This window comes from Hypomesus nipponensis, chromosome 19 (genome assembly GCF_054491055.1).
Source record: "Hypomesus nipponensis isolate SF chromosome 19, ASM5449105v1, whole genome shotgun sequence".
NCBI classification, from domain to species: domain Eukaryota; kingdom Metazoa; phylum Chordata; class Actinopteri; order Osmeriformes; family Osmeridae; genus Hypomesus; species Hypomesus nipponensis.
The window spans coordinates 5,821,922-5,845,488 of NC_140379.1; the positions used below are offsets into that span (position 1 = coordinate 5,821,922).

Consider the following 23,567-nt stretch of genomic DNA (forward strand, 5'->3'; position numbering starts at 1 on the left):
TCCTGCTCCTCGTCAGAACGCTGTGTCACATGTGATAATCGTTCTGTTAGATGGGGTCAGGGACTGTCAGCAGGAAAACATGATTGACTGACAGATCTCCTTGATGCTGGAGGATTCCATTAGACAGAAGGCATTACTCACTTCAGGTTTGAATGGATTTGTGACACATCTGAAGGGGATCTCCTTGAAAGCCGTAAATAATATTGTCGTAAATAATAGAGCTGTAGTGTGTTGTTTGTGGATGTTTGGTCTGATAGCACTGCTAGCAGAACAAGAGGGTTCGTACTGATGAAAATCACAGGCTGAGCAGTCCAAGACAGATCGATGTCATTGCCTCATACTGTACTTTCCACACCATTATGTTTATGTTGCACACTGGTACAAGGCCGTAATCATAATATATATTGGGGGGGGGGACACATCCACTACATATACTGCACTTACCAAGTGTATATAAAAACGTTTACAATTAATGCTGTGTAACTGCCAAAAATATCAATTTTTTTCAAAGCTGTATCATTAAAATACAGTTCTCATTAACACAGGTCTAAAATAGTTCGCACCCAGCATCTTTCTCACGGTTCATTAGCAATGTGTGTTTTTCCAACAGGCAGGATAAGAGGTGTTGGAGCCGATGACTCAGTTCTGGAGTATAGGGACTAGAGAGCCTTTTAGAGATTAAAAACTAGACCGGAGGTGTTGACAGCTTGGGGATATTCCGGCTACTGTGGAACATGACACGTCTGCCATCTACTGTTAGTGCACTCACTGTGTCATTATATAAGAAAGGTAAATTAAAGGCATGTGTAGACACTTTATTGATTGTAAACTTGCTTTGCTAACTGTCCCTCTGGTCCAAACAGAATGAAAACATACAGTTAGTTTTAGGAAAGTAAACTTTCCTTCTTCACTTCCAGACCAAACTGTCTCTGCAAATCCAACTAATGTGATGGTAAAAGCGTTTGAAAACCATTCAAGCTGGAATGCATACTAAACTATATATAAAGGAATTCTACCACATAAATACTCATTTAACTTCCTGGTGGCCAAAACCTAGCCTGGCTGCCAGCCCAACTTCTCCCCGCCCACAAAAAAATTTGGTCGGGAAGTTGGGTCTGGAGGGTCTCGTATTGGGAACAACTACATAAAACCAGGATCTGGGCGGACCAATGAAATTGCCAGGGCGGGCTTTATACGATGATGGACAGATGATCAACAGTAACGTAATCAATAACGTCACGAAAGAGCCCTTGGGTTGAATTTGTTTTCAACAAACAACATATTACGTTGCTCTGATTGGTTGTACGTCAATCCAATTGAGCGTAGAGGCATTTGTTTTACGAGTTCGGTTGAAACACGCCCCATAGTCACAGCCCAGAAGAGAGTTTTCAGACTCATATTCTGACAAGAATTATGAGTATGACAATGTCTGGCTAGCCAAAACCACAATTGTGATGCCTAGAGGAACAAATGTTTGTATTTACTTAGACTTAGATTGTCTTGGTGAACCCACAGCTTCCAGACCATGTCCCCATCAAGCCACTCAGTTGTTAACTCAACGCATTGCATTTACTGTACTGTTGCCTTGAATTTTCAACAAATTATTTTCACTGAGCTTTGGTTTAGGGGTTCTTCTCAATGGAGCCCTCCCCCAAAAAAGAACATTACGTTGATGCAAAAAATTACTGTCCTCCCATCTTATCTACTCACTTTGTTCAGCGGAGAACAGAAAAATCTTATTTTAGGCCCACTCAAACATCTGAAAATTAGACATTCCTTAATCCAGGCAGATTTCTGTAGGCAATGATGGTGTGAAACATGTATTAACATAACTATTCACACTGAATTTAGTGAGACTGATTGGGAGAGGTAAAGAGCATTGACTCAAGTCAATTATAGTAATTTGGGAACAAAGATTCATAGCAAGACACTGCTTAAAGTGAGTATTTAACATCTCTACTGATAGAAATACCACATGTACTTAATTTAAATAATTGTCGCCTCAGTAGACCTCAAATGGTCGAGGGTCCCAGGCAATCTTGACTAATAGGGACATTTTGAATTTACATATGATTCCATCTCGCAGAAGGAGGAATGCAATGAACATGATTATGATCATCTTTGTGATTATTGTGTGACATTTTATTAACAATATTATGAATGTATTCTTTGTGTTGTGTACAGTGAATATGTACACCATACAAACAATAAATACTGACATCCCTATAGACAATAGCATTAGATTTCGGCAGAACTATAAAAGAAAATGTATAGATGCATAATTTTAATTATAATAGCAGTAGTTATAAGCAGTAGTTTGCATCAGGTCACACATTTAATTCAGAGCAACATCAATCACACAGTGTGACACAGTGTATTGTCATTGCATTGTATTTTCACATATTGGAAAAAGGAAGACTTTTATGTGATTCATAAGGACATGGGTCAGGACATGGGTCAGCTGCAACCGGTTGGACGTTGAACTCACATTGCAGTGCGTGTCCTTAATTATAATTGGATAGAGGATGTGATTCTGACTATTTAAGCAGATTGCATGGAAAGTATCACACGCTCCTAAATGTCACAGAACAGATGGCATTTGAAAAACTTTTATCTCTAATCCACAAAACGTTACAGGCTGCCATTGTCTCCCCACTATCCCTTAGGCTGACTGTCAATGCCAGGGTAATCTACTTCAGTGCAGCCTGCTTTTGCTGACTAGGAAATAATGACATTCTGATACAGATCTCTTAGCCCATGCGCCGGTCCCTCTCATGATGGAAAAGGCTAAATGTGGCAGGGAAAACTAAATATGAACTAATTATGCATTACGGAATTTTGGGGGTAATCTTCAGGGGGGTCATCTGTTCTGAGCTATCACAAGATCTAATCGAACTTCAGGATTTCTTTTTTAATTTAATCTTCAACTCAGACATAATTCACTGAAAACTCAAAATGCTTCCGTCTACTGGATCATCTACAGCATTTTGTGCATAAAGTAAGCAAGAACGGTTCATCAGAAGAACGTTTTCTTCTGCATGTTTAAGAGGCATGTCAGAACATCACCATAACAAAACTGTGTGTTCAGTATAAGCAGTTTTCTATGTCAGGATTAGAATAGTTGTTTTACGCAAGAAAATATCTAAAACAGTAATTTTAATTAAACTTTTACGCCACAAGTTTCTATGCATATCCAATATACTTGGGATATTCTCTCTCCGAGAAAGAACTATCTAATGTTCAGACTTTTTGTAATGTAAAAGGTGTTAATGTAGCTCAGGAGGATACTGCACGTTTCATGCCAACTCCTAACACTGGCTTTCTGTGTGGGCAGTGCCAGGAGCTCTCTCTCTCTCTCTCTCTCTCTCTCTTTCTCTCTCTCTCTGTCTCTCTCTGTCTCTCTCTGTCTCTCTCTATCTCTCTTTCTCTCTCTCTCTCTTAGAAATGCATTCGTTAACAAAAACACCAGTTCTATGCCCAAATCAGAGGCTTAATGTAAACCTAAATAAATGATATCATCACGTTACTCAAACACTGACAGATGCTTTGAAAGTTATTAGTCACCATAATTAAGTCAACATCAAAATACGACAGACTGGTTAACAATTGAAGAAGGTCAATGATTACATATGCGTATTCAAAATGAACTACTCCAGGAAATTGGATCGCGCACATGTGTGACAAAGAATATTTACTTGATATTAATTATTAATCATACTGTTTACATTGTCTTGTGATTGAAAATATATCATATCATGAACATTTTCCACACATTGAAAATACACTCTGCTCAAAAATCAAGCCAAGAAGAGCTTTGATTATCATTATGCTCAAGGTAATAGACAGTTTTATTTTTTATAGGTGATGCATGCAAGTTTTATGTCTTTTTGAACTTAAAGTGTGATTTTTTTCTCCTAACGATGGTTATTAAGTTATCAATAAGATAAATAATTATCAAATCAAATACTAATTACAAGATACGTAATTATCTTCTAAGTGCCCAAAAAACCTACTCACTTGTTAGTGAATCAGCGTTGGTTCCCACGTTTGCTCGAGCCCAAATAGAGAAGCGACACCTCAACAAAAGACATTTCATGTGGGCGGGACTTCCGACTGAGTGTACCCGGAAGATTTGGATGCAAGTTTTTCTGTAACGTGCATCCATATGTCGACCTATTTTATTATAGATTAAATGTAATATTGTTGATTTCAGAGATTTATATCCGAAACAATGTTGTCTTTAGATTTCCTAGATGATGTGCGTCGCATGAATAAGCGGCAGGTATGTGGCTACCTAAATATCGTTCATGTAGGAGTAGTGCACAAATGAAAGAAGCTAACGGCTCGGGCTGGCAAACAGGGAAGCTAGCTAGTATTAGAAGCTACCTTGCTAACCAGCTACTAGTCAGACAAAATAGTAGTATCCTACTGTATGACTAACAAGTACCCGTTATTCAAGCAAGCCTTATCCAGTTCGTTAGCTCATTTCAAGTTTGTTGATTTCTCTTTTTGATTTGTGTGAACACAGCATGGTGATGAATAAACAGGGCTTGCTGCTATTTTTAGCTACCAAATAGTACTGTATCTAGTTCGTTCGGCTAGCTAGCAGTTGTATTCATAACTAGCTGCTTCTTAAGATGAAGAGTTTCTATTTACGTGTCTGTTTTACAGTGCATACTCATCTAAGGTATTATCAGAAAAAATATATATAACTTGGAAACTCTTACATAACTTGCTAGCTATGTAAGTCTAGTCTTAAAAGCCTGCATTATTATGGAGCTACACATTCTAGAAGAATAACGTAAATTGCATCATGCTGGTTAGCAAAATAATTCCATGTGTCTCAACATCACACATAGTAGACAGGACTAATAGACTATATGTCTCTCTTTGTGTTCTTCAGCTCTATTACCAGGTGCTGAACTTTGGTATGATCGTGTCCTCTGCGCTCATGATATGGAAAGGATTGATGGTTGTGACGGGCAGTGAAAGCCCCATTGTGGTTGTTCTCAGGTAAAGTCCATGTATGTAGGGAGTCAGGTGGCTGAGCGGTTAGGGAACCGGGCTAGTAATCTGAAGGTTGCTGGTTTGATTCCCGGCAGTGACAAATGACGTTGTGTCCCTGGGCAAAGCACTTCACCCTACTTGCCTCGGGGGGAATGTCCCTGTACTTACTGTAAGTCGCTCTGGATAAGAGCGTCTGCTAAATGTGAATGTATGTAGTCGAGAACCTTGAAATCCTATATTCTTACCCTCTAACAATCATGTATTGTTTGCAGTGGGAGTATGGAGCCAGCTTTTCACAGAGGAGATCTCCTTTTTCTAACAAACCGGGTGGAGGACCCCATCAGGGTTGGAGAGATTGTGGTCTTCAGGATAGAGGGCAGAGAGATCCCGATAGTACACAGGGTGCTGAAGATTCATGAAAAGTAGGTTGTGTTAACATTCACAATTTTTCTCATGCATAAATTGACTGCGTTATATTGTAAATACTTCCCTTGCTGTGGTGATACCTAGCATATTTGCAGAGCATAGTGATGCTGTTTCACAGCATTGATAGCATTAACACTTAACAAAACAACCAATGAACACATTTTTGTTTTAAGGGACAACGGAGACATAAAGTTCCTGACCAAAGGTGACAACAATGCAGTTGATGACAGAGGGCTGTACAAGCAAGGGCAGCACTGGCTGGAGAAGAAAGATGTGGTGGGGAGGGCCAGAGGGTAAACCTTTCTCTTATTCAAATACAATGGAGATATCTCAGTGGTACAGCTGGTTCTAATCCCTGCAGAAACATTGCTTTGGATAAACGTGTCTGCTAACTGAATATACAATATAACAAACAACATTTGTGTCTTGTACAAAATCAAATGAAATAATCAGGCTGTTTGCAGAATGATCATATTGAATAGACTCCAGGGGTAAATCAAAATATCTGTGCTCGTTAGTTGGTACTTATCTTTTAATCAAGCAGAAAGCTCACTAGGTTGAAAAACTAAATTGGGGTAATGTTCTGTTTTACGGTTAACGTCCATTTTATCTTCAGGTTTGTGCCATACATTGGAATTGTGACTATTCTGATGAACGATTATCCCAAATTCAAGGTAAGGTGACTGATATGCAATGGCTGTCTACAATTTAAAAAATCTGTGAGGAACCATCAACTCAACTTCAGTGTCTCTTTTATCCCCAGTATGCTGTCCTTTTCATGCTTGGCCTGTTTGTGTTGGTCCATCGAGAGTGAGGGGATTACCAGACCCGTACTGATCGATCCTATGAAGGAAAGCTTCACCATGCCTTTCAAGACAGAATTATGTTTATTACAAAGAAGAACTTGCTTTCTTTACCATCTATTTGGCTTTTTTTGTAGAAATATGGATTGTGTGTTTATATTTCAAAGTCACAGGTGTAGAAGTATGTTGTTAAGATTTAAGTTGTAGAATAAGAAGCCAATTTCTTTTTTCTCAAGATGTGAAATTAAATGGTTAATTGAATCCCGTTTTACTAAGGAAAGCATTGCTTTGGGTAAAAATGAACTTTGTATGATAAATGAGTATGTGTGTGACAATAAAATAATCTGTTACCTTCTACAGTTAGGCTTTGATTCTGGACCATAAATATTCACTCCATAATAACTTCTTAGGTGGTGGGAGTGGGTTTAAAAATATGAATGGATAGAGAAAAAGAGAGTTAGAGTAAGAGACATGGAAGGGAGATATGGTATCTCTCAAAGGTAACCCAAAAATAACGTTAATCTCTATGTCTATTCCAATCAACATATAGTGGTAGGTAGAGTACCTGTTTTACTATGACTTTGAAATTGATCTGTTACTCAGACTCCAGCTATTTCACTCTGCCTAATTATAGTAGATCTAAGGAACAACCTTTCAATACTATTCTGATTACGTAAAAAGGTACCCTGATTCATGCTTGTGACCTTTTAATCTTTTAAATCTGACTATATGTCAAGACTGTATACTTTGACAATTTCACAATTTGTCATGTTGCAATGCTGAAAGGTAACTCTGTCTTGAAAATGGATTTAAGCTTAAAATTCTATACTGAAATTCTGTTTCCGTGATAGTCGTGCAGTAGTGCAGTTCTGACTTTGTGTGATGCAAATGACAACAGCAGGGTTAACAATGAATATGGTGAGACTCTGAATGGCAAAGGTTGAGAAAGGGACAATGTCAAGCAGCTTCTACCCTCTGAACTTCCAACTTAGCACCCTGAAGTGACAAAAAGGACGGTCTGTCTAAACAGTTTTAATTATGTGGTGATAATCAGCAGGTCCTCCTGTCCTCCGATGCAGAGGCTGGCTACAAGAGCGTGCCACAACTGGTCAAATGTCACGATCGTCACAGAAAAACCCTGCAGGGTATCTTGGCAGGAAATCCAGTTTGTACCAAAGGGAAAGCTAAACCGATAATGAAGCATGTTTACACCTTCAGGCACATATACCCCAGAGATAAAATGCCATGGGTAATAACTTTTCATCTGAATAACAACAGAAAAGGAAGGACTGTGATGTTGTGGGCTTTATTATTACAATTGTAAACTACAATACAAGTGCTGTGTGCCAGGTTGGTCTAAAATACAGTATTTTGTCTGATTTATCACATTTTTCAATTTTGGAATTAGCTAGACAGATGTTCACACAATCTTTAGTGACGTTGCCTTGAAAAACGGTTGTCACCATACAAACTAAACATACACGTTTCACATGTAGGTTACTTTATCCATCTTCTAACGAAAAGAGGACATTTGGAAGCAAATAGCAATACATGCCTGAAAACTCCACTCTTGCGTAAAGGTATTCGCGCGCACAAATGTGATCCAGTAAATTAAACATTGAAAATAAATGACAGCCTGTTTGGTCAGTGGTCACCACTTAAAATTGCGAATTGCTCTGCATAAAACATGACGCTAAAGCGCAATCCCACCCCGACCAGAATGATATAAAAGCAGGACCAACTTCAGTCCGTCACGAACAACCGCGCCATCCTCATTTGGAAATCTGCGTCTTGAGGAGTTCAACATTGAAGTTCAACATTTTTACTGTCGACATGCCAGGGATAAATTTGAACAGTTTTTGCCAATTTGGTTTCTTTACTTATCTTTTAATATTCTCTTACATTTCTGTAACATCTTCGGTAAGTTTTGATTTAACTGAGCTAAGAAATAAAGTTGCGAAAATTAAAGTCAATCCGAGAGGGAATCTATGGGCAACAGGTAAGACATTTTGTAGCATCCAAGGTTGTCCTTTTTGCTATACACATTCTACACACGACAACACGCACTTGAAAAATATATTGTTCAAGTGGGTCACTATGTGGCCTTTCACTTAACAACATAATTCTCAAGTAACTGCTAAAATAGATGCAAGCAAATATGTTAAAAAAAAGTGTTTTCTGTCAACTGCAAGGTCATTTTATGGGCAAGAAGAGTGTGATGGATAACCCAATGCTGCCGTCACCAAACGGACAAGGCGTTGATGCACTGGAGGTGGCCATGAGTCCCGAGCGGAACGGGCTTGGAGACCTTTTTCAGGAGGTTCTTAGAGTGGCATTGCAAGCCCAGGTAGACACAGAAGAAAGTCGCTCGAAAAATCAGGTGAGCTTGGTAAACCTGCCAAAAAGTCTGGGGCCCATTGCTTAGGAAGAAAATGAAATGTGGGGCTACGTTTGTTACTGACATGATGGCACACTTTCTATTCTAGGAGACTGGATTGTTGATGAAGATTTTAGAGAGCTACATTCAAAACAGCAGAAAGTGACGCAGGAGCTTGTCGTGTAGCCTACCTGCATGCATGGACCTGGCTGAAGTCATTCGGTCAGACTCACTCATGGGTTGGCCAATATAAGACGTTCATCGATATCCAATGCTTAAATCATGATTGTATAGTATTAATATAAATTCTAATAAGTTTACAGTTCATCAACATGCCATCTGCAATATAAATGGATCACATGAATCACAAAAGGAGATATATATATATATATGTATATTTATTTTGCTGTGCTGCATTGTACTGTTGTTTAAAGAAAACATTTATATTCAATAAAACTAATTATTTGCAGTCTGTGACAAACATGGTCATGAATGTTACTAATGACAATTTATTTCTCTGTAATAGCATGTTGTCTCTGGTGTTTTGGTTCTGGGGCTAAGTCAATTGATTTGGTTTTCCGTGATAGCTCCACTACAAGTTTGAGATCATTCCAACATTAAAGATATCTAAATCTCAAAAAACATGACTCATTTCATACGCCTTGAACAATAGGTGGTATTGGCTTCACACAGCATTCACTTCAACACACAGCATGAGCGAGAAATAACTTGCATACTATGGGAAAATAACAGTAAATAAGTTAGTACTGCTTACATAAATACCAAATGTGGGCAGGTTATATAAATGTATTCATGTGTTAGTTTTAGATATTTTCTCGAAGTGAAAAATAAATCAATATCACATTTATATATTTCCCTGTCAGTATCCAACCCATATTCCTTTGGTTTTTGCCTGGAAGAATGATCTCTACTTCTCTGGATCAATAATGCAAATGTAATATATTCCGGTTCTATTTCTGCTGTAATTCCCAGTATTATAAATGTCATTGATAACATATTATTGTGTGTTTTAAGTGTGTGTGCTATATCATTTGATCTTGAGTGACAGCCATGCAACAGTGTGGTCACTAAGTTCCCTTGACATGTTACCCAGCAACACAGTATATGACTCATTCATAAGTCTTTTGTGGCTTTGTATACAAATACTGACTCAAAGTAGGCTTCAACCAAGCAAAACCCCTAAATCAAAGATGCCATTCTGTCACAATGCTGTATTGCTCTGTATCCCCCATGTTGGCAAGAACAATTTGAATTACTCGCTTTTTTGACCAGAGCTGTGGTCATTGTGTGGCACAATAATATCTGATAAGAGACACCCAGGGTCGGTAACATTCTCACCAAGTCAGTGATGCCTGTTGGATATGTATTCTATCTTGATTACTGTGCAGACTTCTATGCAGAAGGTTTCTATGCCTTGTGTCATATATTATATTGCTCCCAACTGTGTGGTGTACAATGCTATGAACAAAAAGGGCCAAATGTAATCTCACTGTTAATCCCTTCTGTTGAAAGGCCAAAATACATCATTATCTCAAAACCACAAGTTCAATCATTTACAAAGTTAATATTTTTCCGATGTTAATTACTCCATTTATTTTTCTTTAATAGTAACCTAGTTATGATGGCTGTTGAAGGAAGTTTATCAAAATGTAAACACAAAAATACTACACAAAAAAACTAACACAGACTTATCATCGGTGTGCCTCAGAGTCCTATATTTTATGTGTGGTACAACATAATTAAAAAGTATTGTATGTAGAACAGTGGTATTTTACCACCACTAGTTTACTGGGATACATTTTTCATGATTTAAAAGTGCATGACTGAATGTCATTAGTGCAAGACTTGTTGGGTAGGCGGTGTTCCCAGTTAGGAGTATGGCATGTTAGTCTGGCGACAACATAGATCTCTAATGACATATGCCCTGTCTCTCCTTGGGTGAGAAAGATTGAATTTATCCTCTCAGTAGCCTCTCGTTGCTTCCTTCCCACTCATTATACAAATCACAGATATCATTCTCTTGCATGGTAAAGCACATGCAGTAATCTCTGTTTCCTCCAACATTTGCATGCACAGCTGTGACACTATCTGCTGCAGGCACGGCAGATATTAACCAGGTTAATGATAGCAAACTAACAATCTTATGGTAGAAGAAGCAGCTATTTGGCATCTCAGGAATACATTGATGTTGATTGGATGGTTAATGCAAATAGAGACTTTATTTGATACATGTCCTATATGTTTATCACACACAACTTTGCACTTTAATATTTACAGTATTATGATTGTCCTAGCATAAATGAGAATGTCAAATTATTCATAATAACAAACAAAATGTCAAACCTGCCTAAAATTACATAAAAAGTAAAGAGTAGGAAGTGGATAACATTTCAAAGACTACCTCTTCTTATGAATGCTTGCTTCACAGATTAACGTTTTATGATTTTTGCATGACTGACATACCAATTATTTGTATTTGTATATTTTATTTGCCTTGTTTTGCCAAATTACCTTGTCTAACTCAGCCATTAACATTCTCTGAGGGCTTCCTTTCACTGCACGCTCTCAGGTTTTAATACCCGTGGCTGACAAAGATTAAGTTAGCCAAAGATTTAGCTCAATAAAGATCCACTTACGTTTTAGTCCAATACCTTGATACCTATCGTAGTGCCAATTTAGTTGCATTTCCTGTGTGATTTATCTTCATTTTTTATTTATCGTTAGCTGTAAGTTCTTATCCTAATGATTAGGCTGCATCTTGGTTGTAACTTATATGGTGTGTAACAAATTGTTATTCTAATGTAACAGACAAATCTCCTCAAAAATATTTCTGAAGCTTACAACTTCCTACAAAAAAAAGTATGACCACTCTCACTCTGCATGTCAACGTTTGAAAGTTTATACTGCCACCCTGTGGGGATTTTTTAAATTATTTTTTTAAGTGATGAGTTGTCGTTTTGATCGTTGAGTCTAGAAGATGTAGGCTGAACACGTTCTAACAGGATTAGGTTTTAGTCCCACGGTAGGCCTACCACTGAGCTGGAAATAAACGTATTTCCAGTTTTGTACCAACGTCTTGGCATGCCTTGCAATTGCAAATCTCCTGCGACTGGAACTACAGTTGCCACTGCAACTCGTAGAGTTCACAACCATATGCAAGAGTAGTTTCGGTTGTTTCAGGAGACTGCTTCCTTGTTTTGTTTGCCCAGTAGTCTGTTTTAGTGTATTGGGATGTGATGTGTTAAATGGTACCTTATGAGCAGCTATTATTTACATCACAGTTGAAGTTGAGAGATTTTTCTCAAGTATCAGAATTTGTCACACTGTTATTGTTTTGATGATCTCACAGGGGCATGTGACTTTGCCCAGTGTATTTGCCAACATGATTGGTTGAAATGGGATGAATTGAGCCAGTGGGCTGGAATGTGACAGCCATTTTATTATCATACAACCGATTTTATGCAGTAAATCTCATTTTAATTGTAACGTAACCATGGGGCAGTGTGGGATTACTTCATCTAAAACCGTCTTGGTTTTTTTGAACCTCATATTCTGGGTAAGCAAGCGAACACAACAGCTAAAAGCGATGTGATGCGGCGAGGTTGTTGATCTTCGCATGAAAAATCATAGCACCAGCCATACCGACGAGTTTGCTAATCTAGTCAAGGACTAACAAAGCTGCAAATATATTGCATACAGTATTGAAAGGAATTTTTCTAATATCTTTATATTGTATTATATTAAAGGTTAAATAATATTAGTTGAACGTTTGTGCATTCATGCGATGGTCAGACTGCTGCAGTATTCCCCTGTTACTGGTTAAGTTGTAAGGTTTTATTGTGTGATCATGATAGTATCAGATAATTGGAATGCTTGGTAGTGATTTACTCATCTCATCTCCAGTAAAAGTGCTCTTCTGCATGTGTCTGTATGCACGCAGATTTGTTTGGGTGCAGTTCCCCAGCCGATATAAGAAAACGACACAGGCCTACTGCAACGACTACAGATTAAATCCCCCCCTTCTCATTATGTTTTTCTCTCACTGTAGGCTGCAGCTGGAATTCTGTGTTACATTGGCGCTTATGTGTTCATCACCTATGATGACTACGATCACTTCTTTCAAGATGTATACACCTTAATCCCAGCTGTAACAATAATAGTAGTGGGGACTTTACTGTTCATAATTGGCTTTATTGGTTGCTGCGCCACAATACGAGAAAGTTCCTGTGGACTAGCAACTGTAAGTAGCTTTGAAAAACAGATGGTTGACCTCAATATTGAGACTCTAACGTTACATAACTTAATATTTCTTTACATCAGCATCATAGTGTCATTTGTATCCGCTACAGTTTGCTGCTATACTCCTGCTGGTGTTTGTCACAGAAGTTGTTGTGGTGGTACTTGGGTACATATACAGGGCAAAGGTAAGTTACACGTTGTATTTTATATTGTCAGGGCGTCTTCATGAAATTTGTGGTGTGTCAGCAGTAGTACTTTGTTAATCATGAGATTAATTACATTGTTGTTTTAAGCACATTTTCCACTTATTGACACGTTATTTTAGGTGGAGGATGAAGTCAATCATTCCATTAAGAAGGTGTATGATGAGTACAATGGCACTAACACTGATGCTCCTAGTCGTGCCATTGACTATGTTCAGAGACAGGTGAGAATACACCTGTCCTGATCACTAAACAATTGTACCATATTCAGGTTTCAGGAGCAGTGTCCTTACACTATTACTTTAACTTTAGCTTCATTGCTGTGGAATTCACAACTATGCTGATTGGAGGAACACCACCTGGTTCAAGGAGTCCAAAAACAACAGTGTTCCCGTCAGCTGCTGTAAACCCAACATCAGTAACTGTACTGGGACTCTGACACATCCAGGAGACCTCTACCAAGAGGTGAGGAGAGAGAGAGGAGAGAGAGAGAGAGAGAGGGGGGGGGGGGGGAGAGAGGGAGAGGGACCAACCAGTTTTTTTTTATTGTACATTTTTCTTTTTTATCTAGGGTTGTGAGGCTCTTGTTGTGAAGAAATTGAAGGAAATAATGATGTATGTCATTTGGGCTGCCCTGACTTTTGCAGCAATACAGGTAAGTGTAAAAGTCTACTTAATTATTGGATTTGTTTTGTAGTGTCAAAACCACGGAGACATGAGAGTATAGTGACCTTTCACCTGCAGTAATTCCTTGCAATGAAAAATTACTCTGCAGGCCACAGTGGCATGATTTTCAAAATCAAAACGTCCTTTGTGTTAATACCACTGCCCTCTTCCTGTTCTCTTCTAGATGATGGGGATGCTGTGTGCCTGTGTGGTGCTGTGCAGGAGGAGTCATGACCCAGCTTATGAGCTGCTTATCACAACAAACACCTATGCTTGAAGAGGACCCTTATTCTGCAATTTATCCATAATAATAAGAAAGCCCCACCAGACACATCCATATTCGTTTTCAACTGTTGTCAGCTCAAGAACACCTTGCACAATTCATGAACATAGAGTACACTGGTGATGGGTAAAGGGCAAAGGTCACTAAGCTAGCTATTTATTTATTGTTGAGCATATTATTACTTTTCTTATTTTTCTATTTTAAATGTGATTACTATGACATACTATAAGGCTGAAGTTGTAGGTCTACATGGCAAGTTGATATTCATGAGTTGTCTCATTTGCCTCTTGATTTCATCCGGCCAAGTCTGTGTTTTTTTCTGTTCCCACATGGGGTACATAAGGGATCTGTCAATGAAACTACAGTTTAGCACAGTGTAACGAATGTATCCCATCCTCTTGTGTCAGTTTGCACTATAGAGAGCTCTGGAGCTGTTGAAGGTGTTAATGACTTCTCTAAACCTTTATATGGAAGCCAACCCAAATACTACTGAAGTTTAAGTCAATCCCATCACCAGCTCAAATCCTGTAGAAGTACTATCAGTGTTACCTAAGAAAATCCATGTACTGTAGGTATTGTTTTGTGTAGCTATATTTTAGTCACACAAATTCCAGTTGGGAAGTGGTTCAACCACTTTGATGATAAAAAAAACAACAACAAAAAACAAACATTTTTACTACGTGGAATTGTGTACTGTATTGTTGAAACATACCCTGGAATATTCAGTAGATTTTTGATGTTCAGTTGTTATTTAGGATTATAGTGCAATAGAACAAATGTGAAAAATGTAACCATGTAAATAGATTGGGAGACATAAGTAAGACTGAAATAAACGTATACATTTAAACAAGATATATATTTTAAATACTCATTCTACAGTGTGGTTCAGTGGAGTTGATCTTATTATTTTCCCAACATGGTAATATTATATTATGTGTCCACATCCAAAACATCGGTCAGTATTAACATCTTTAACATTTTTAATGGTTATTTAAATACTATTTAGTTTACAATGGCCATTAAATTTGTTAGTTGCAGTTTGTAATTTGTCACAGCAAATTATTTTAATGTTAACTTGATATGTCAGATTTAGCTTGTATTGGATAAATCATGGTGACATACATGACAGAAACACACGGGGGCGATGTGACAGCGAAGTTATTCATGACGTCCATAGATGACTCATTTTTCACGTCTGTTAGGTGAGTCATCTTCACTGCTGTCATCTATCACTGGGAGCCCCTGAATGAAGCACTAATTTAATCTTTGTCCCTATTGAAGAAGGTGTTAGATGTTCTATATGTTGAAATGGAATAAAACAGTTAATTTTCCTGTTAATGAGATCATTGGTTTGAGAAGGGATAATACATAAAGGAGAGGGATCTCTTACGCAAGTCAATATCCTTATAGCCTGATCTGAAAGCAAACAAAAACTAAACAAAAAAAATATTACTATCTATCAGGGAAGCCTATTATGTGACTGTAGTTCCGGTGCTGAATGTGTTGTTCTTTTTACACACTTGGGAGTGTGTATCTGTGTAAGAGTCTGAGTATGTGAGAGTGTATATACTTTCCCTCTGTGTGTATGAGACCATGACTAGATTTTGGCTAGATAAGACCCAGGGACTAGACCAGTCTGACCATTCCTCTCTGCTGTCCACCAGCCATCATCCCCTTGCAGTAGCACTACCAACACGTCCCCCCTGGTCACAGATAGCTCATCTGAGTCCTGGGGGTGAACAAAAACACGGAAGAGAAAGTCAGTTCTGTAAAACAATTAATTAACATACACTTGGTAAACATGATGATGTTGGTTATGACATCAATGCATAGTCACCTGTGCAGAATAGTTATACTGCGCCACATAGCTGTCTTCGTTAGCGGTTCTGCTCACAGATGCTGCTATGTGTTGAGAGTCTGGTACTGGTGTGACTACTTCATCTGGATTAACTAAAACAGCCAGAGAATACAGGTAGCTGTTGACGCTTAACAATGCCATTTGTTAAACAGAAAGATAATGGAAGAAGAAGAAGCTAAAGCTTGTGTAGGTGGTATTATATTGACACTAGCCTACATGGTACACAACGTCAAGTGCTTATACTGACCCGTAGAGAGAGTTGACTGTAAACTGTCGTTGATGTTAAGCTTCAAATCATTATTACTCCCTTGCAGTACACTGGAGAAACTGAAAATGCAACAACCTTAAAGACAAGTTGTGTTTTGAGCCGTGTAGATATATGTATTGTCATTTGTGATGTCTAATGATGTACACTCGTGAAATGTGAATTTACAAAGGTCATAGTTCAACAGAATCGTTTTAAAGTCATAGGTTCATGAATCTTGATCACCTCTTTGACATCTCTCCGCGTTCAGGGCAAATGCTGCCCTCGCTTTCCCTCTGTTGCATGCTTTGATAGTAGTCCTCAAAGACTATAGGACCTACAAGTTAAGGTAAGTCTTTTAGGGTGTCAAATACATGTTTTTTTCTATTTTGGTCTAAATGTATTATGGCGAAATCTGTTGCAACTTCCCGCGCTTGTCCGTTAAGGAAATAATTCAGACCACAAACCCATATGAAACACATGCTTACACGTAGAAAACGTTCACACATTCATACTACTGAAAACTCACATCCACTATATGAAATGCTCTCATCGACACATATAAAATGTGTGAAATGTTCACAGGCGCATTCATACTGAAAACTTACACATGAAATGCTTGCACAGACGCATGTGAAACACATTCACACACACTCATATATACAACGCTTATAAGACAGGTCTTAAAATGAGTAATAAGGAAGCTATTTCAGTTTACGGAAGTCAGTTCAGTAGTAAAGCAATTTTAGAAACAGGAGCAAAAACGTTTTGAAAGGTTGAAAAACCTTTTTCGAAAAAGGTTTTAAAAAAAAGTTTGCATCATTGATGAGGACTGTAGTGTTGTCTGTCTCTTTTTTGTGTGTCATGTGTGTGTGAAAATTGTTTTTAAACATTTGACGTATTGTTCACCTGGTGGACTTGTACATGTTGACTTCATCTCTATAAAACTGTTGTTGTCAGTTGTGATGTCACAGCTCTCCAGTGTTTTCCTCACCTCCTCATAGACCTACAAGAGAATATTACAACACATACAACACTTGTGCATACCCGGTATCCTTGTACTAAATTAACTGATCGTTATTCATATTAATATTGTTTTCTAATATTTTATGCTCATCTAACTAACTTCATCATCTTGGACACACAGTTGGGAGAAGTGATTGCAGTGATCCCACAAAGCACTCCTTAGCAAACTGATGCGATCTCCCTCCTGCTGTTGAAACACCTGTAACACACACAACCTTGATTTGGCAAAATACATGGGTGACAAAGAGCCTTATTTTGATCATGATATGCTATAATAACATTGTATTATTTGGTTGTTTAATCACACATACACAATTTATTTGCCCTATGCTTTGTTGAGTAGTTCACACAAAGGGGATATGGTGAGGTCATCCTGTGTTTCCAGGCAGTATTTATGCCATGCACAGTAAAGTTGTGACAAGCTCTGTACAGATAACTACCTCACATGTGCTCTTGTGAGTGCCCTCCCAGTCCTGCCGGACTTCCTCTAGATGCTCAACATTAGAAACATATATTTTCTCTGTGGATGACAAGGCATTTTATAAATAACTTGTCAATTTCTGATCTGATGGTATGAATGTCAACAAACATCTGAATATGTAAAATGGCTCAGACCTGCTTCACTGGCTGCTAGTCGACACTGCTTGGCCTTGTGCTGCACCTTAAGCATGAGAGTAAGAGAAGTTAAGATCATTGGTTTTGTTCAAACGTACCAAAAATGGACCTCCCTACAAGGAACAAGGCTGTCTCAGTTCTCCTTTAATAGAAACACATCATCATTCCCGTCATTAAACTCTCTGTTCCTGTACTGAAGTTACATTAAACTGTGCACAAAGCAAAAAAATACGTGTTCCCAGGCCATTGAATCGTTTGACAAAACTTTAAATTAAACCCAGCAACTGCGGTGCTGGGTCGTGATGTAGGGGACTGGAGGGCTAAGTTCACCTGTACCTTCTCTGACTGCTTCTGTGTTGTGGCTGTGCAGGGGATCCTCGCCAACAATTGTTCTGCTTCATCTGCCTCTTTGCATTTCTGCTCATAGGTCCTCTTTGACTGGGAAGGAAAGAGGCTTCATGAGTCCTTCATGAGGCATTCTTCAGTACACTGCTGACATCTGGTATTTATAACCCATGTACTGACCTCAACTCAACCCTTTGTATCATGACTATTATTTATTGTAAATACTTTCTGTGATCTGTGTTTGTGTGTATAAATGTATGTTTGTATATGTGTGGGTTTCAGTTTCCTTCACAGGCACGGATGCTGTAGCCAATTGTATTTACCACCCATTTGTCTCTGTTGACTGAAATTACACCTTAACATCCTAATCCTGTTCTCATTCTTCTTTCTATATAAGAATGACCTTTCATGTGTTTTTTTGGCGCAGCTTCTCAGTTGCTGTGTAATTTGTGTGGATGTACCTCCATGGTCTTCCTGTAGAAGGACACCTTCATCTTCTGTACCTTATCCATGATCTCTTCGAACTGTGAGCAGAAATCAAAAGTAATTTCAGTAGTCCCAGTTTTTATATAAACAAAGGACAAAGGACTAGGGGGTATTCCAGAAAGCAGGTTATGCAACAAAACAAGGTAAGTTAACCCACCAGCTGATTCACAATGTTGCAGCAACCTACTGGGCATTTTGCTACAATGCTGGGTGTCAGCTGGGGAGGTATCTTACCTGGGTATGTCACATAACCTGCTTTCTGGAATACCCCATGGGCCATGGGCATACAGTATGTATGTCTTATGTATACAAAACCTTTTTTCTATGTTCCTTCTGTCGTTCTCTGAATATCTCGATCTTCTTGATCTCATCTTTCAGTATTCCAGATAGGTGAATATGCAGATTTCCGATGTTCTCGATTTCTTAAAAAAGAAAAAAGGAAAAACTACAGCCAAATGATGGTTTGATTTTGTGACATCATCATGAAACGTGTTGTGAGGTCTCACTCACGGGTTTTTAGCAGATTGAAAGATGTCCTTAAGGTGCTGAGAAAATGAAAGTTGTGAAAATCAACAGTTTTTTTTTTTTTTTACAAATGATGCTGCTTTTTCACTGCAAAGAGTAATTTATTGTATACACAATATCTGACTGTATGGATACATGCTGTATTAAGAGACCTGAGGGTTCTGATGGGTGATGAATGGAGGGGCAGACACCCTTCTTTACCTGATCTCCGTTTGTAACCCAGTTTTACGCGCTATCATTAGCAGGTCCTTTCCGTACCTCTCTTCAGCCATTGCCCTGTGCATAGCAACAGACTTGCTTTATAAGTTGTAGTTTCAGTTATTCTTGTGTCAGTCTAGACAAGGCTAAGATTAGGGAGTCCATTTTGAGTATCATGTGCACTGCCCATTAAGGCAGTACTGTTCACGATGTAATAACTCTTACCAAGGGCGATTTTAGGATGAGACCTTTAGGGTGGCTCAGCCTCCAATGAGAATGTAACATGGATATAGTGCCTTACAAAAATGTTAAACCCCCTTGCTAATAAATCACTAATTTCACTGATAACAATGAATAGGCTACATTTATTTATTATTATTCAAAATATTGAATGAATGAAAAAACTAAGAAAGTCCCTTTTTTCATGAAATACCAGCATCAAATGAAACGGTTATGATGTGCCAACAATAAATAAACTTGTTTAAGATAATAATAATTCATAATAAATCATTTAAAAATATATATTTTTCATTATTATTTTTAGGGATGCTGAGATGAAATGTAGGGGTGCTTGAGCACCCCTAAAAAGAGTCTAAAATTGCCACTCACTTACCTCATTTTTAGAAGCTCTTCAACGTCTTTGCACATACGTCTGCCATCACGAAGCTTTTGAATCAAAATCTCATAGCCAGAATGGTTGGTGAAATCCGTTCCCTTCAATGACATGGCCATATAAGGACTTTTTACAGTTAGAACACCATGCATGTTACAACACACAAGTCCAGTGATATATTTTGTCTGAGCATGACACATATTATCCTGCATGATTAAAGACAAATGTGGAACTTGTTTTGAGAAGCCATGGAACTTGGGTGACTAAAAGAAACACTTGTCTATATCCAAAATAACATACATAGATTGATTATGATGCCCTTATATGTCAACATGCAAAGCTCAACTTAAACTTTTTGGAAAAAACAAGGAAATTAATATAAATAATTCATCTTGTTTTAAAGCTTGCTCTTTCATGTTAAAAGAAGGCAGGCTGATTGCAGAGGTGCCTGAGATGCAAATAGGCAAGTCAGGTGGTAAGTTGACCAAACCATTGTTAAGAAGATGAGGCCTTTCTCAGTACATAGCACACTTGAGAAAATTCAGAATCAAAAGTACTGTGTTTGAATCTCTTGGTTACTCTTTCAAATAGGAAGTTGTTAGATGGATTAACATATTGGTTTGATGCTGTAAAGAATTGCAGTATAGTTTGTTCCTGAAATATCCCTTACAGACTGAAAGAATAATACATGACAATGCATCTGTATGACAAGAACAAAAAAAGAAATGCTTGAAAGATAAGTAACTGAATAAACCAAACTTACCCAAAAAGCGTCTTTAAACAGTAAGGGTTTCATTCTGTTGAAGTTCCTCAAATTCCTAATAATATACTTTTTAAATTAAAACTGGATTTAGCGATAAGGTTTGAACTATACACGAGACTTGATTAAGAAAAGGAGCCTGAGCCGGCGAGTAGACGAGTGAAGTTGTTTTGTGGCCTCCTCTGTGGCTTCTCTGTAACTTTGAGGGTGAATGAGGAAGAAGCACAGTATGATGTCACAGACCACAGACAGCTTCTCGCTTACTATAAACAACTGGGAAGCTGAATTGAGTGTGAGTTAAAGAATCCATACATATCCATATTCATTTCAGACCCAAAATGATTATGTGAATTACACATTATGTTGGGGAAGATAATGTAATGTCTAATACTGGTAAGAGTTGAAGGGTGAAAGTTACATAGTTTAAATTAACCTGAAAGTGACCAAAAATAGAAAGAATTGACATTAATATTATCTTTGAATATTTTATTTTAACAACATGCATTTAATGTATTTGCAGTTGTTCAAAATGACAGCATCTGTTTTTATCAAGAAATCTACCCTGCCATCTGGTGGTTGGTAGTAATACCAAGACAGATAATCTCAATTTGAATCTAAAATATCCTAAATGAAATGGGCAGCCATAGACAAGAAGTATCCTAGTCACATGTTTACCAACTTATCGTATTTGAGAAATACACTTTGTGCGGACTGATTAGAATATACCACAAGAGGGAGACACAGACCTGCCCCTAGGGTACAATGTCCCAAGTCCTCATGTACAGATTCCCAAACCCTCCATTTACCCCAGATCTCCCAATCACAGTGACTTCTCTAAATTGTGCCCCAGGCATCACTCTCAGCGGACATGAAAACACATGGATGAGCACATAAAAGCCTATTGATTTTCCAAGTGAGAAGGAAGGACTATGGGTGTCTCTCACTGATCGGTCAATAGGATGTGTGAAAATCTGAAGGCTTTCTCTCTCTCAGCTAGGAAATCACTTGTCACGATAACACACCTACAGACAGGTTAAAGGGGTCGTTTACGATCAATAGAGACAGTCTGGAGCTGGATTTACTGGGCTCTTTTGAGCACGACAGTAGATACCAGGTTTGAGAGTAACAATTTTAGATTGGTTGGGTCAAGGATTAAATCAGCATTAAGCAAAACAACCTCAGATAACTTTTTAAAGAACCTAAAATTGTTTATATTTGCCAACTGTCCCGACCACATTCTTAGGGATATTGTATTTTATACAGTGTTCTAGTTGTGCCTACCAGCTCCGTTCCCCCACCATGTTTAAGAGCAGACCAAGAAACAGACAGGGAAGTGGGGCTGGTGGATCTGACCCCAGTGCGGAGCTCTCTAATGGAAGGGGATAATCGCTGGGAATCAGCTGTGCTGTTGGTGACCGGCCCACATGCAGGCACAGCCTCCTTTCAGAGTGGCAGTTATTGAACTGTGACAAACGGGCCGTGTCAGGCCCTCCTCCCTCTCCTACCTGAGGGATTCACTAAATGACCTTTCCATTGCTAAACCACTGGTGTATAGAGTTACACTCACGGCCTATTTGCATGGCCCATTGTGACTTCAACCTCTTTTTTGTATTTTTTTTGTTTATTTCTGTTTCTGTTGGGTTTGAATGTCTACCCTCCAGGAAATACGGTACAGTACTTGGTGATGTATATGAAGGGTTGTATGAACACTTTCAAGCCAAAGTGTACTATACTTTGGATTTTGAAGGACTGTGGTTGCCTGAGCGCGTATACATGTGCGAGGTAGTGCTCTCTTAAGCAATGTGTGACATTTCTGGTTTCACACTTTCTTCCCCCTTCATCCCAGATAATCCCCGGTTGAGCGTTGGCACCGATTCTTTGTCCTGTGCTGTACCCTAGGAGCCAGTCAGCTGTGGGTATAGCCCCGCTGGCTGGCCACAGTCCTGCTGAAGAGGAATGCAGTGAAATGAGCGTTAGCCACATTAGCGCAAACCTGTTAGGATCCTGACAGATGGATAGCTAATGATGTGTAGGCCGCAGTGCGGGGCCTGTAGTTGTTAGTGAGATGATCCACAGTGGCTGTCATAATACAGTTGAACACCGACAGCTGGGGCAAGGGGTAAAGGGGGGCGAGCCCCGAAAACCTCCACAAAGCAACGAGGGACTTTTTTTCCACATTTGATCTAAGTCTGGCTCGGAATTAAACATTTATTAGCTTGGCTGATTCAACTATGTCATTCCTAAAAGCACCAGGCTTAATCAATTTGATCCTCTGTGTGTGCAACTCCCTGTTATGAGTGTAGCCACCAGGATCTGTGCAGTGCTCTACAAACACACACACATGCATGTAGACACACACATCCAACGTGTATGTTTGTTCATATGGATTTTCTGTTGTATAAATATTTGATCAGCACTGATGTCACAGGATGCACACACAGCCACAAAAATATGACTGATACTTTTATTGCGTTGTGTTCTCTCCTGTGCTCCCAAAAATGGAGATCTGGGTTTTGTGGAGTGAAGACAACAAATAGGGCTGATTGTGCCAGTTAACCCCATGAGGGGCATGCCACAAGCAGTATCCTCCCCTCTCTCCCCCCTGCCTGGTGCTCCTGACAGACTTGATGCTGGTGTTGGACTAATTTGTCCTGCAGCCAGTCTCTCCTGAGGGACCCCTGTCCTCTTCTCTCCCTCCGGCTCTCCATACTGCCCTGCCCCTCCCCCTCTCCCTCTGTCCTCTACCGTCCCATCCCATGTTTCCAGCCCCACCTGACCAGATGCTTCTGGCCTGGCCTCCTACCAGCCTGGTGTGTGCGTGAGAGTGTTTGTGTGTGTGTCTTTGTGTGAGTGTGTGTGTGCTGATTGAGAG

General features: G+C 38.9%; 4 protein-coding genes across 5 annotated transcripts; 3 read left to right on the forward strand and 1 right to left on the reverse strand.

Annotated features, from left to right (window-relative positions):
- Positions 1-4,106: 4,106 nt before the first annotated feature.
- Positions 4,107-6,593, forward strand: sec11a (SEC11 homolog A, signal peptidase complex subunit). Of its 2 annotated transcripts, XM_084681998.1 has the most exons (6): positions 4,107-4,282; positions 4,904-5,013; positions 5,280-5,429; positions 5,607-5,726; positions 6,050-6,107; positions 6,197-6,593. In XM_084681998.1, exons 1-6 carry the CDS (start codon positions 4,232-4,234, stop codon positions 6,245-6,247), a joined length of 540 nt encoding a protein of 179 aa, XP_084538124.1. In that variant the 5' UTR covers positions 4,107-4,231; the 3' UTR covers positions 6,248-6,593. The 2 variants fall into 2 exon arrangements, with proteins under 2 accessions (XP_084538124.1, XP_084538125.1); XM_084681999.1 differs by lacking the exons at positions 4,107-4,282; positions 4,904-5,013 and adding an exon at positions 5,057-5,176.
- A 1,395-nt stretch (positions 6,594-7,988) lies between these two features.
- Positions 7,989-9,255, forward strand: nmbb (neuromedin Bb). The gene is made up of 3 exons (XM_084682642.1): positions 7,989-8,235; positions 8,429-8,616; positions 8,723-9,255. The coding sequence occupies exons 1-3, from the start codon at positions 8,070-8,072 to the stop codon at positions 8,777-8,779; spliced, it is 411 nt and encodes a 136-aa protein (XP_084538768.1). The 5' UTR covers positions 7,989-8,069; the 3' UTR covers positions 8,780-9,255.
- Positions 9,256-12,053: 2,798 nt separating this feature from the next.
- LOC146246696 (tetraspanin-3-like) lies at positions 12,054-14,746 on the forward strand. The gene is made up of 7 exons (XM_084682817.1): positions 12,054-12,190; positions 12,683-12,874; positions 12,984-13,058; positions 13,199-13,300; positions 13,389-13,541; positions 13,648-13,731; positions 13,927-14,746. The coding sequence occupies exons 1-7, from the start codon at positions 12,128-12,130 to the stop codon at positions 14,017-14,019; spliced, it is 762 nt and encodes a 253-aa protein (XP_084538943.1). The 5' UTR covers positions 12,054-12,127; the 3' UTR covers positions 14,020-14,746.
- LOC146246697 (proline-serine-threonine phosphatase-interacting protein 1-like) lies at positions 14,599-20,822 on the reverse strand. The gene is made up of 15 exons (XM_084682816.1): positions 20,699-20,822; positions 19,936-20,036; positions 19,326-19,400; positions 19,110-19,144; positions 18,915-19,021; positions 18,575-18,637; positions 18,105-18,206; positions 17,769-17,814; positions 17,594-17,673; positions 17,254-17,352; positions 17,037-17,133; positions 16,374-16,464; positions 16,131-16,210; positions 15,863-15,975; positions 14,599-15,754 (listed from the first exon to the last, which is right to left on the reverse strand). Exons 1-15 carry the CDS (start codon positions 20,729-20,731, stop codon positions 15,623-15,625), a joined length of 1,254 nt encoding a protein of 417 aa, XP_084538942.1. The 5' UTR covers positions 20,732-20,822; the 3' UTR covers positions 14,599-15,622.
- Between the last annotated feature and the right edge of the window lie 2,745 nt (positions 20,823-23,567).